The sequence below is a fragment of the Rhinolophus sinicus genome, chromosome 1 (assembly GCF_057876585.1).
Source record: "Rhinolophus sinicus isolate RSI-liver-muscle chromosome 1, RSI-T2T, whole genome shotgun sequence".
In the NCBI taxonomy this organism is placed as follows: domain Eukaryota; kingdom Metazoa; phylum Chordata; class Mammalia; order Chiroptera; family Rhinolophidae; genus Rhinolophus; species Rhinolophus sinicus.
Genome location: NC_142501.1, coordinates 77924604 through 77937160, shown reverse-complemented (window position 1 = coordinate 77937160; position 12557 = coordinate 77924604). Strand labels below are relative to the sequence as shown.

Sequence of the window (12557 nt, the reverse complement as noted above, 5' to 3'; positions counted from 1 at the left end):
AGCGGGAGCAGAGACCCTGCATGACCTCATTTTAGAATGAGTTCTTTAAAAACATTTCTAGTCAGTCGAAATGTAAAACTTCACATATTTAGGGCATTCACCTATTCATAAATTACCCCAAAGTGCGCAAAGACTAAGGTTTAGTGTACCAGGGTAAAAAAATCACTCAGGCCCAAGCATTTCTAATCCTATGAAGATAACTTCACTCAAAAGCATCACCCAGTGCCTGAATATCATTAAGAAATATTTAGGCTGCAGGACCCCCAACCCCAATGATCCTTCAGTGGCCTCTGGAGCGAGGCCCTCCAGGTTGGGCCCAGTGCAACCCACGGGCCGCCTCGTGGGGGCGCCTCGAGGCCTGGACACGAGCTCCCTTCCGAGGAGCTGTGCCCCTGAGCACCAAACAGGTGCTGTAGCAGGAGGAGGAGCCCCTGCACAAGCAGTTCCTGTCTGAGGAGAACATGGCCACTCACTTCTCTCGACTCAGCCTGCACAATGACGAGCCTTACTGCGGCCCCCTATGTGCTTCCCCTCAACTCTTCCCCGACTCAGGAGCCCTTGCTCTGAGCTGCTTCTCTGGTGATACCCTGGCAACCTGATCCCTGAGGCGCTCTGGAAGCTGAGGTGGGGGTCACCTCTAACCCCCACTACTCAGTGGAGCTCTGAGTTCTGGCAGGCAGGACCCCTGCCTACCCTCCTTCTCTCCCATAGGGGAGACTGACACCCATGAAAGGACCAGCTGCCCTGCGTTTCCTCCAGACCAGGCCTCTGGGCACCAGGACCTTCCCCCAGCAGAGGACACTGAGCCCGACAGAACCCTGGGGTGGGAGAGGTAAGAGGGACAGCAGCATGGGAACAGAGGCATGCCACCCCTTCCCGAAAAAACTGAATAAAGATTGCTGAGCGGGAAAGAAGAAAAAAAGAAATCTTTATCTTCCCTACTCTCAGCTCCCTGAACACCTATATTTTGCTGCCTTCCTGAAGTCTGTAAAGTCTTCATGCAACACAAGCCAAATTTCCTTACGAGAGATAGTTAAACAAAAGTATGAGCTAATGAAGGTACTGACTGTAGACACTCAGCTGAAACTTCAGTATCTATTCAAGTCACAAGCCTACAGCAACCACATATCAGTTTATTTGTCAAAATCAGAATCCAACACCTGTCTCCACAGTAATGTTACAAAGATGATGATATGGTAATACAAGATGGTGACGGATATTTCAATAAAGATCATCTCCTTGAATCTCAATAGGCTCTCTACGTTTTCAAAATCTGCACAGTAAGTCAAACCCATATGGTAATATAAAGATATTGTGATTGAATACAAAAGCAAAACAGAGAGAGATTAAATAAAATGGCTAAACAGAACAGAGGCACCTTAGCCTCAATCTTTTTTAATCCAGGAATTTAGGTTGACTTTCCAAATGTTTGTAAAACACGCCAAGCCGTGCGTAATACATTGAAATGAAATAAAGCCTTATTACTCTTATTGTAGTGTGGTGCACGAAGCAGCAGCTCCTGTTCCACCCGGGAATGATAGAAATGCAGGCTCTTAGGCCTCCTCCAGGCAGAATCTGCATTTTAACAACCCCAGGTGACTTCCAGGTAGACTGAAGTCGGGAAGCCTTGACCTAGAATAGATATGCACACACAGATGGAAACAGCTCCAACAAGAGGCTCATCTCAGCAATGTCCCTTTAGAAGAGACATAAAGAGATCTGGCTGGTTCAAAGGAACTGGGGGTTTAAACTGCATTGTAATACATTTTTCTAAAAGGCAATCCTCACCATCAAAGGATGAAGGCAGGAGGGCAAATTATGAGAGCAGGTCTGAAGCCCCCTTGCCTGCCACAGGCACCCTTAATATTAACCAGGCGTGAATTTCAAAGTAGCTACTAAATACTCTCTCATAGAAATGGCTTACATTATTTATGTGGATGACATACAAGAGGTTTTACAACATGAAATTTCATTTTCTGTTCAACATGGAACAAAAGTAAAACACATCATTGTTTTGAAAAGAAAAAACACAGAGACATATATAGAAGTGGAGGAAGCAGACCTACCTAAAAAGATCATTATTGATGGAATCTTTTAAATAGAAAAATAGATATCTGTGGCAAACTACAGTTACCATGTTTCCATGAACATAAGATAGGGTCTTATATTAATTTTTGCTCCAAAAGACACATTACGGCTTATGTTCAGGGAATGTCATCCTGAAAAATCATGCTAGGGCTTATTTTCCGGTTAGGTCTTATTTTCGGGGAAACACGGTACTATTTTCAGACTGCCAAATAATGTCTTTAGTAGATTTTTATTCAAATTTCAAATTCATTTTCTTGGGTTAAATCAGTACATATCTGTGTAAGAGTAGGTGAAAGCATAAAAGCTTATTTCTTTAACATAAATTCAGTGAGGATTCAGCACCATTTTTTCTTCTTTCAACAGAATGACAAGATTAACCTTCCTATTTTAAGCGAGGTTTACCAAATGACTTCAGGTATACCAGTTTTTCACATCAGCTATAAATAATTGCCTCGCTCAAAAGGACCCATTTCTGCAAATAAAAATGTCTTTTTGCCTGATTAAACTTCTTCATCATCTGAGAACTTCTCTTCCACAAATTCGTAGTTGGAAAATTTGTCATTAGAAGCTTTCTTTGTCAAAATGAGCTCTTTTCAATTGCTGTGGGAGTGCAGTCCTCTAGTTAATTATTGGAGGAGAAGGGGAACATCCTGTTCGAAAAGAAGTATACTTGACAAAGTACTTACTTGGACCCACATATTCTACCTTAAGACATCTTTGACAATCTGAGGCAACAGCTTCAGTATTTACAATACCTTTAACAACACGAAGACAGGAAGGCAGAAGTGGCCAAGAGACAGTTTATAAACAATGAGAAAGGTCCCCAGGGGAATATTGCAGCTGCTGGCCCTACCTCAAGAACTGCTTCTCCCAAATGGCTCTGTAATGACAAGCATCCCCTCCAAACGGAGAAGAGTAGTAGTCAAACCTGTGAATGTAATCTCCAGAGCCATCACCTACGGCTCCCTCTGTTGAGAACACAAATTGCAGGGATGTCACTTCAACATGCACTGACCTTGTAAAGAGTTAAACTACTGACTCTCATGTTTAATCCAAGAGATACCACTAACAGAAAAGAAAGCAGGGTAGACAGGCTTTCATGCTAGAACAAATCAGAAATTAACAAAACAAGAGGTTTATTTTTCCCTTAGTGCTATTACTTGCTTGCCTCTCTCAAAGAGAAGTTTTATAATTTTTGATTTATAAAAGAAATAACAATATGCTTTATAACAATGTCTTAAACATAGACTTACAACCCAACTGAGAGATTAAAACAAAAAAAAACAAAAAAACAGGCTATGGTTTGCATCCTTTCAGTCTCTTTATAGAAGACGTATAAGCAACTGAAAAAAGAAAACAAAATTTCATAAGACACAGCTGTAAAAATTTTACTGGCCTTATTCATCTTTAAAAAAAAAAAAAAAAACAACTTATTTTGTAAGAAGCAAACTTGTGAACTGCATTTAAAATGAATGCCCAAAGAATTCCAAGTATGCAGGCTTATATGATTGTCCTTCTTCCCACTGGATTTTTAAACAGTGTTGATACATGACTGTTTGAAATACTTCAGTGCCATCATTTAACACTGTTCAAAATGTCACGAGCCATATTGCACCCCAGTGGCCACTCTTCAACAAATAACACATCCTTTGAAGTTAAAATACTCCTAAATGATGCCAAGTGAGAATTTCTAGGCTAGGACAATCAAAAATTTTCTACGTCTAAAGGAATCAATGATTTCTAGAACCACAATTTGGGGTGGGGGGAGGGAAACAACAACAACGTTCACTAACAAAACTTGTGCATTTTTCAGTTTCCAATGTCAGTAAATTCCTTTACCCCATGGCAATATTATTATACATTGTTTCCCAATTAAACCAAAATCATAGGTCTACAGTGAACTTGCTTTTCTTTTTTAACTTGAGGCTCCTAAGGAATAATCACACATTTACTATAATAAATTCCACAGAACTGAAGGGTAGTCATCAAAGACAAAGGAATCTGACAGGAACACTTTCTTTGGCCCCAACACCTAGCTCACAGCTGCTATTCCGAGGGCACTGATGTGTGTTTCATTTGACAAATCATGTAATTTAGTCAGTCTCTTGGACTATAACTACACGCTGTGCCACGCTTCATACCCTGCCTCACTCTGATATCACAAAATGTCCCGGTAAAAAAAATCAAGAAACAAAAGCTTACATCAAATTACCATAAGCAAATAGCATCTCCTCTGCCAAATACTACTGTACTTTTAAAACAGATACAGTATCGCTTCCTTCAAGCAAGGTGGAGAGATATGTATACCCTTGGAATAAATAAACGTACACATAATTTTATTTAATTCCACAATAAAATGGAACTTAAAGATGGAGTTTGAATTATCAATTTTAATCTCCTTCCATATAAATTTTTAGACATGAGCAAATCAAAATATCTCTCTCCAACTCATCTTTAAAATCATTTTCAGTTGTTTAAATTAACTGCATCTTATGAAATGCCCATAAACAAAATAAACTACTCTAAAAATGACAGCAATTTTTTAATGTAGACTCTTAAAAACAAATCATTTCAGTGTTCCTGCCTTCTTCAAAATTCTCCTGAGTAGATAGGCTAATTCAATTCTTTCCCATTTACCTGTAAAGAAAAAAAAGGTCATAGTGGAACCCAAAACTGGAATCCCAAAAAGTTCTTAAAACACTGAAATGAACTTTTATATCTTTTATTCGAAGAAACCTTGAGTACCAGAGGAACTGGCAAATGTGATTGAAAAGCTAAACTGTCAGAGAGGAGGAAAAGAGATCAATAGAAATTTAATAGTGCTGCATCTTGTTAGAATTAACTGTGTAGAAAATACAGCCAAAAAAAGTCTATGAGGCAAAAATCTTCAATCCCTATGACCAGTCGAGGAAAATCTAGTTAATTCAAAGAGTTCAGCCACTGCAGACCTCCAAGGAAAACAACTGACCTGGACAGTTAGGAAGGAGACATTTGGAAGAGGTAGTCTAAAGCTTCCTCACATACGAATAATGTGCCAATGAGCAACAGACCAAGGCCAGTTCTAACCATCTACCATGGGTCCTAATGTCCTGGGAAAGAAGGTAAGTCCCAATAAAAGTTTCAAAATGAGTATCAAAATAAACATGAGTAAATCCAATTGAAAATCTGCTAAAGGATAAACTATTGTCATTTTTATCCATCTATCATCAGACTCTCAGATTCAAACACTTTACAGTACCTGCTAAAGTACAGGTAGGAAAGGACAGACAGGTACGGACGCTCATTGACAAGAGTGAACAGCTGCTGTTTGTATTATGCACCATATGTATGAGAAGCCTCTGTCTAATATTCATAATTAGTGAATTATTGAATGTAGTCATTTATTCCTCAAAAATACATACAAATCAAACCTTCAAAGAAACCATTTAGCATTCTGCATCATTACACCTGTAATTATTCAACATATTATGCCTTTCCCATCCCATGAAAAACAGAAGGTACGCAGTTCCTGGTGCTACACCTACTAAATTTTTTTCAACTAGGCTCTGAATGAGGAGAGCTATTCCTAGAGGAGAGGTCTTTACGTTCAGCAACCCACTTGTCCTTCTCATCAAGGCTGCCACACTTGTCACTTTTGTGAAGTCATTAAAGTAAGTATCCAAAGCTGACAGAATACTTAGCTTCCAAAAGAGAATCAAAAAATGTAAAGATGAATGTTCCTATGTTAAAAGTATGTTGGGTGAGAATATTAAAAGTTATAAGAACGTAGGTCTGTGAGCCACAGATTTCTCAGAGTACCTTATGGGTAAGTTTTGTCCTTTCTGAATATGAAGGTGGGCTGTTTCAGAGAAAACGTGCCCTTCGCCTATGATAAACAGCTGCGCCATCATGGGCATTTGAAACAAGTGCTATTAGTGTGCTGAAGGGTAACAAAGAGGTTAGGAAGACACACTGCGCTCCTAAATCATGTTGGAATCCAAAAGGTTGTAGCTATTTCAGAATTACAACAGCAGGGAATTCAGTGTTTCCATAGGGGCAAAATAACACTGAAAAACTAAGTGTTGATGACGAGACAATGTAAATTAATAATATATAATAATACAGCCAAAATTATATATACCTATGTATGAAAACAACTAAGAGACAGATGGCTGGCAAGCAATTTTCCCTATGGCATTTGCAAATGTCCATTCAGTGCTTGTATTTGGGTCATTTTCTAGGATAAACCCCATGTGACAGGCTCAATAGAGACAAAGCAGAGTGGTCTATACTGGCTCTACATACTTTACATTTACTGTTGAGATGTACTTGTTCAAACAGCAAAATGAACCTTTTCCACATAGATTTGATTAAACAATCAAAATAGTTAGATAATAAAATGTCACATAAAGTATTTCATCAACTATAAATTATATCCACTTACATTTTTTTTCCAGTGGCTTATAAACTGGGAAGGAAATTAGAGTAAAAAAAACACAACTTGTACTCATTGGCTTCTTCCAATAAAGACCTGATGAGACAACTTTTGATACAAACCAAACTTCTTTACTTTTATTTTAGTAACTTCTTTACTTTTATTTTATAAGTAATTCTTTCTAAACATACTTTTAAACATACCAGTCATGCCTTCAATAGTTGAACATACAAATATTTTCAGATACCAATCCCAGATTGGTCCAAGGTAAGTCTATTAGAGAAAACTTTTTAGAGGGAAGTTAGTGTGATTATTTCACAAGGGATCATATCCAGTCAAAAACTCAAAACTGACATTAACATTAAAAGACCAACACTTCAATATCTCTAGAAAAAAATGTTTAAAAACTTGTTGTCATGCCTCAAATCCTTCATTGCTCCTTTTTAAATGCTGTTAATCAAAATCTTCATGACTTTAAGTAAAAACATCTTAACTAGTGTTTCCATAAAAACTAAGATTTACATTTACACCCAAATGAATAACTAAACTAGTTTTAATTTAAGAGCAGAAACTTCTGTGGAGCTGCTTCTCCAAGTTTCACCCAATTATTACACAATGGAATAGCTAAGAAACTTAAAGGTAATGTTCATGATCATGGTTGGGTTTAACAAATGCAAAATGGGAAAAAAGGGGAAAGATTTCAAAGCAGCCACAAATGCATTTCCCAATTCCTAAAACTCAAAATGTCGTTTTTTCTTTTTTTTTTAATTAATGTATTATTTTACTCATGAGAATAAAAACATGTATTACTTGCATTATTTCATTTACTTGTTATAAAGGGCATGCCATCAATTAGATACCTCGAGCAAAATGAAATCAGACTATAAAACAATAGGGTTTATTTCTGTTGCTTTCAAACAAACTGACTCCTCTTTTATTGTTATCTATATGCAAAACATATTAACAGTGCTCTTTAAAGAGAATGAGGGAAAATAATGCAATGTTATCCTCAACAAAATATATAAGAGAGTAGAGAATTTGAGGTCAGCAAGTTTTTCCCACTGACCTAAACACCAAATTTCTCCAGACAATGAGGGGGTCCTTCAAGAAGTCACATGCAACATGACTTAAAATTTGGCAAACAATGCAAATTTATAATTCCAATTTTACTCTAACCACAATTTAGGATTCAATACAGTCATTATGAGATTGAAGGCAATAGGAAAGAGGGTGAAGTTGAATCCATACTTGCTTTTTCCTCAGATATAGTGAATTCTACTCTTCTGTTTCATCGCATCCTAGCTATATTCTTAAGTTTAACAAAGAAACACTTGTAAAATATTAAATTTTACCATAGGGAAATTGATTTTGCTCTAAGAAAGTTTCAGATTACCACTTAATCTCATCCAAGCTACATCAAACACTGAAAGTAATTACATATATACAGTTTATAAAGTAAACTTGATCACTATATTTAAAAGAAATGATAACTTTGAGAAGTACCACAGCAATAATTTTTAAGCTGAAGCAATATAAAGCACTCCTACAGTAAATACCAGATTCTTCAGCTTAAAAAAAAAGTCTTGATTTAGTTAAGCAAGTCAAGCGTAAGAGCCACCTCCCCCAGTGAATGCGGCTCTTCCTTTGCAGCCCTGGCCTCTCCTTACAGAGCTGAGTTTCACAAATGTTCCTGGGGGGGCAGTGGAATCCACAGATGTAGTTTAAACAAAGTTTTCAACTTGTCTTTGTAGTCTGAAATGGAGCGATGGAAATAAACATATTATCATCATCCTAGTTTCCACTTGACTCTCCCCTCTCTTCCCCCTTCACACCCCAATGAGTTCCAGTAGTTAGAAAGAAAGTAGTGTATCTGAGAAACCACAACTTAACAGTGTACAGCTTGGCACTGAATCACCTAAACATGCCATGCAGACACAAAGTAAGTCCTATGCTCCTATTAACATGTATTTCATAATTTTCAGGATACACAAAAACCAAGTTTGATACTTTTAAGATTATATACTCTTAGGAGTATGTAATTGCATATGCAGCTTTGCACTAAGAAAATTAGAGTAAAATATACTTTTCAAATTGCAGCAAAGTATCATTTATACACGTTGATCCTAGACATCATAGGATATATATAATATCTGCATATCATACAGTGAGCATGCTATCATTCAGACAATAGCGTAAGTCATCATATTAAATTCATATATGTGGCTAGGTTAAAGTCAGTAATTTTGACCTACAGGTTTCCATTTAACCTACAACATGTAAAGAACTTACGACAACTGTCAACGCTTAAAGCACAAGTTATTTATTATGACACTTGCACCGTTCTCCCTAAGTTATAAAGTCCTAACACTTCTGACTGATGACTAAAGAACACAAAATAAGCACTGAAAGCACAGAAAAATGTACATGTAAATTTAGTTTAATTTTAGCCTTAATCTTTATGAGAGCTTCTTTTGACATTTACTTTTTAAAGAATGGAGAGCAACAAACAATAGCATACACTAGGAAAGCTTGATTTACTCCAATGTTCTACAACAGTTACACTATTATATACAATATTATATAAGTGACTTTTTTTTAATAAGCTGTCTATTCTTGGTTTAAATGCTTACTATTCAAACTGTCCCCAACAGAGTCACTAACTGCCCAGAGCTGTCCCTGAGCATATGTTGTGAAAAGTCACCCATCTTTGGAAGCAAGAGTTTCTCTTCTAATACCTTAGAAATAGCAGGTGCACTATAACCCAAAATTGAAGGAAACAGAAGCAGCTCCTCTCACAGACCATTTATTTCTCAGAGCATGTAGCATAATTGCTAAAATCTGTCCACTGCTTAAAAGCTGAGGAAAAGTTTATGTCTAACAGTGGCTTCCTAGCAACCAGTCTCTGACAGACACTACATAAAATGCATTAAGAAGGGTCTGCAGGCTGTGGTTGCACCTACTGGGATTTCACAATAGACATGTGGGTGGGTGCTCACCAAGATTCACTGACTGAAGGCATACATCCATGAACATGCTTTTAGCCGGAGAGTGGGCACACCAGAGAATATAGAATATGTCTAATTACCAACCAGGAGAAGATTCTGCCTTCACCTCCCCTCACTACCAACCACTTAGCGTAAGTTCACTCACTGCCTGGCCCTGACCCTGGGGATCCATTCACTTTCCATAGCCCAGAGAGGCTGCTGAAAAGCTGTCAAAGTAAATCTGTGCTCACTTTTTGGATAGTTTAATTTCAATGGAGCATGAAACTCCCCAGGCCCGTTAATAAGTTTAGCCAGGCATACTGTTCTCCCTAATATCTTTTAATTATGCATTTGTTTTAATCGTAATCAGATTAAGTCACCGGAAAGACACAAATTGGAATTTTCCCTAATGGCTATTGGAGCTTTTCATCAGTTTCTAAATACTAACAACGTTTAATAAATAGGTAGAGACATGACCACAACTGTGACATTTTCCAGAAGTCGATGTAGTTTCTTTGACAACACAGTTCAGGTCTCATTAGCCACCCAAACTAACCCAAATGCAAAAGACAACTTCAATCTCTAGGGGCGTCTTCTTCCACTATTAGTAGCACAAAAGAATCGCTAACGTCTAATGTAAAACTCCCAAACAGAAATGAAAGCCCAGGCTTTTATAAAGTGCTATTCCATCGATTGGTGAGAGAGGCGGGGGTAGCAGAAGCGACCAGCAGCAGCATTACCTTGGCTCAAAGTATACTACACGTCAAAAGGGAAAGTTGAAGTAGAGTACGAGCTTCTCTTTCGATTATTTTGGCAACTGTCACACGTGTGTTTTAACCTCGGGAAATAAAAGTGTCCCATCAACAAAAGGAAACGTTACTGGGAAGATCTATTAGGGGGCGGGGAACGGCTTCCTTTCAGCCCAGACGTAAAATCGCTCAATGTGCTTTTGTTTCACCAAGGAATACCTAAGATGTTTTAAAAAATATGTTCATTAAACAGTTTCCTAAATTGCTGCGATTTCCGCTAAAAAACTTAAGCGTCTGCCAACAGGCGAGAAGCAAAGAACCTGCTGCAAACTAGGAACCCAAAGTCCTTCAGCCCGCCCAGCGCGCTCGCCTCCCGGGTGTTTTCGCTTTAGGTGTTAATGTTTACGCGTCTCCTAAACCTTCAGGTGCTGGACCAGTTCCTCCAAGACGCACTTCCAGCCTTAAAGCGGGAAGCGTCAGAGCCACCACGGAGTCGCCACGCAGCCCGTCATCCCTTCTCTCACCCCCTTACCTGTCATCATAGCAGAAATCCGCACTTAGGGTGTTGAGATACAAGGCGAGCCCCAGAGCGCTGCTCACCAACTCTGCAATCATCTCTCCACCGCCTTCCCTCCGGCTCGGCTCCCAGCGCGAGGGCAGCAGCGGCAACAAAAAACAGAAGCATCAATCTCCACCTTCCGCCGCCTTCTCCTCCCAGCTTCACTTTTCCCTCGCTTCCCCACCCTCCGTCCTCTCCCTCCCTTCGGTCCTTCCAAACCACCGCTCTCTTCCTCCTCCTCAGCCCGTCTCCGCAGCGCCTGCGTCCTCCCCGGGTGCGGGCTCACACCGCGCTCCACATGCCCGGCGCCCGCGAGCAGCGAGCGGCGTCCGGGCTCCGCGCCCCCCGGCGGATGCACAGGGCTGGTCCTTCCCGCGGCTCGAGGCCCCCACCCTAACCCATGGCAATTCGAGGTGCCCTAGGTGAGGAGTGGGACGTAGAGGAGGTGGAAGAGTGCGGGATGGGGAAGAGGAACCGGACGGAGCCGGGATCTGGGACCAGCTTGAGGAAGAGAGAGAAAAAGGGGCGGATGGGAGGGACAAGGCGAACCGCCTCCCCTCGCCGCCTCCCGGGCGCACGGTTCGGGTGCCGCTCGGGCTGACTCCAGCCGCTACAGCGGCTGCAGCTCATTCACTCTTTATTAGCTCCCTGCCGGCCCCAGCCCCTTCTCCAGTGAAGTGAGAAGCGGTGGTTGGAGACTCCAGAAGCTCCCGCGTGGGGTTCTCGGCGCTACCCCCCGCGCCTGCGTGGCCAGCCCTCCATCCCGGGTTTGCCCAGCCCCTTTCTCCACCCAGATCCTCCCCTAAGGCTCCTCCCACGCTACCCTCCGCTCGCAGGCTGGAGCTCCTCCCACCCGCCCCCGGGCCTAAGGCTCCTCCTACTCTTCGCCTGCCCTCGTCTTGTTTCTTTCACCTTTGTTTTCACTCGGGAGGGCCCCGGGGACCCGAGGAGGACTGCTGGAAGACAGCCTGGGAGGGCAGCTAAAGGAGAACCACACCGAGGAGAAGGCGGTCGGTCGCCGGGCTAGTGCCTGGCCGCGCCTGGCACCGGCTGTTTCTCAACCCCAGCGCTGTGTGTGCCAAGCGCTGCCAGGCGTTAAGTCCGGTCTGCTGGAGACTTCTGGGGATCGGGAAAGGAAGAACAGGTTTGGCGAGTGCTGCAGCCGCGGTTGCCACAAACATACACGCCGCCTCTCACACACGCTCATAGTGCGTGAGCCGAAATGGGGAACGGGGGGTATCGGAGAGCTTGGGGAGGGAGGCATCTTAGGAGGGAGAGATTTCAGCTGTGAGCCTACGGTTGTCCCGAATGTAAATGGAAAGACGTGTGAGGAGGGAAATGTTCCCGCAGTAGGTTAAAAAGGAAGGACCCCCAAAAGAGGAAAGAAAGACACGGACACACGTGTGTATACCCCGCACCTGCGGCGGGCCTTTCGTGGTTTCTGGGGGAATGTCAGGCTGACCCAGAGAACATTGAGGAGAGACGCCTCTGCCGCCCAGTACAGAGCTATAACCTAGGAAGGCGGGAAGCTAACGTCCTTTCCTTTCTGCCCGGATGCAGGACTGGATGGAAGACGTCCAACAAGCTGCAATATGGTGTAGAAGAATGGCTGTGCAGAACGAGCTCTGGGTACTAAAGTTTACAGACCAAAGAGGGCCGTGGGCTGCCCGCCACACCTCCTGGCTTGGCCCCTTTCTGCAAGACTCGTGGTTTTGGTGGACCAAGATGAACACTACAGCGGCGCCCCCTGCTGCATGGCAACC

General features: G+C 41.6%; 1 protein-coding gene across 4 annotated transcripts in view; it reads right to left on the bottom strand.

The window, feature by feature from the left end:
- Positions 1–11597, bottom strand: part of TMTC2 (transmembrane O-mannosyltransferase targeting cadherins 2) — a 388309-nt gene extending 376712 nt beyond the window's left edge. Inside the window, exon 1 of one of the 4 annotated variants that reach the window (XR_012493907.2) lies at positions 10768–11594. Coding sequence is in view for 2 of the 4 variants with exons in the window: in XM_074325339.2 (XP_074181440.1) it covers positions 10768–10850 (83 nt within the window). In the remaining 2 variants the exon portion in view is untranslated. Of the gene's footprint in view, positions 1–10767 lie in introns of all 4 variants that reach the window. The other 3 variants (XR_012493906.2, XM_074325339.2, XM_019754143.3) reach the window with 3 other exon arrangements.
- Positions 11598–12557: the final 960 nt, after the last annotated feature.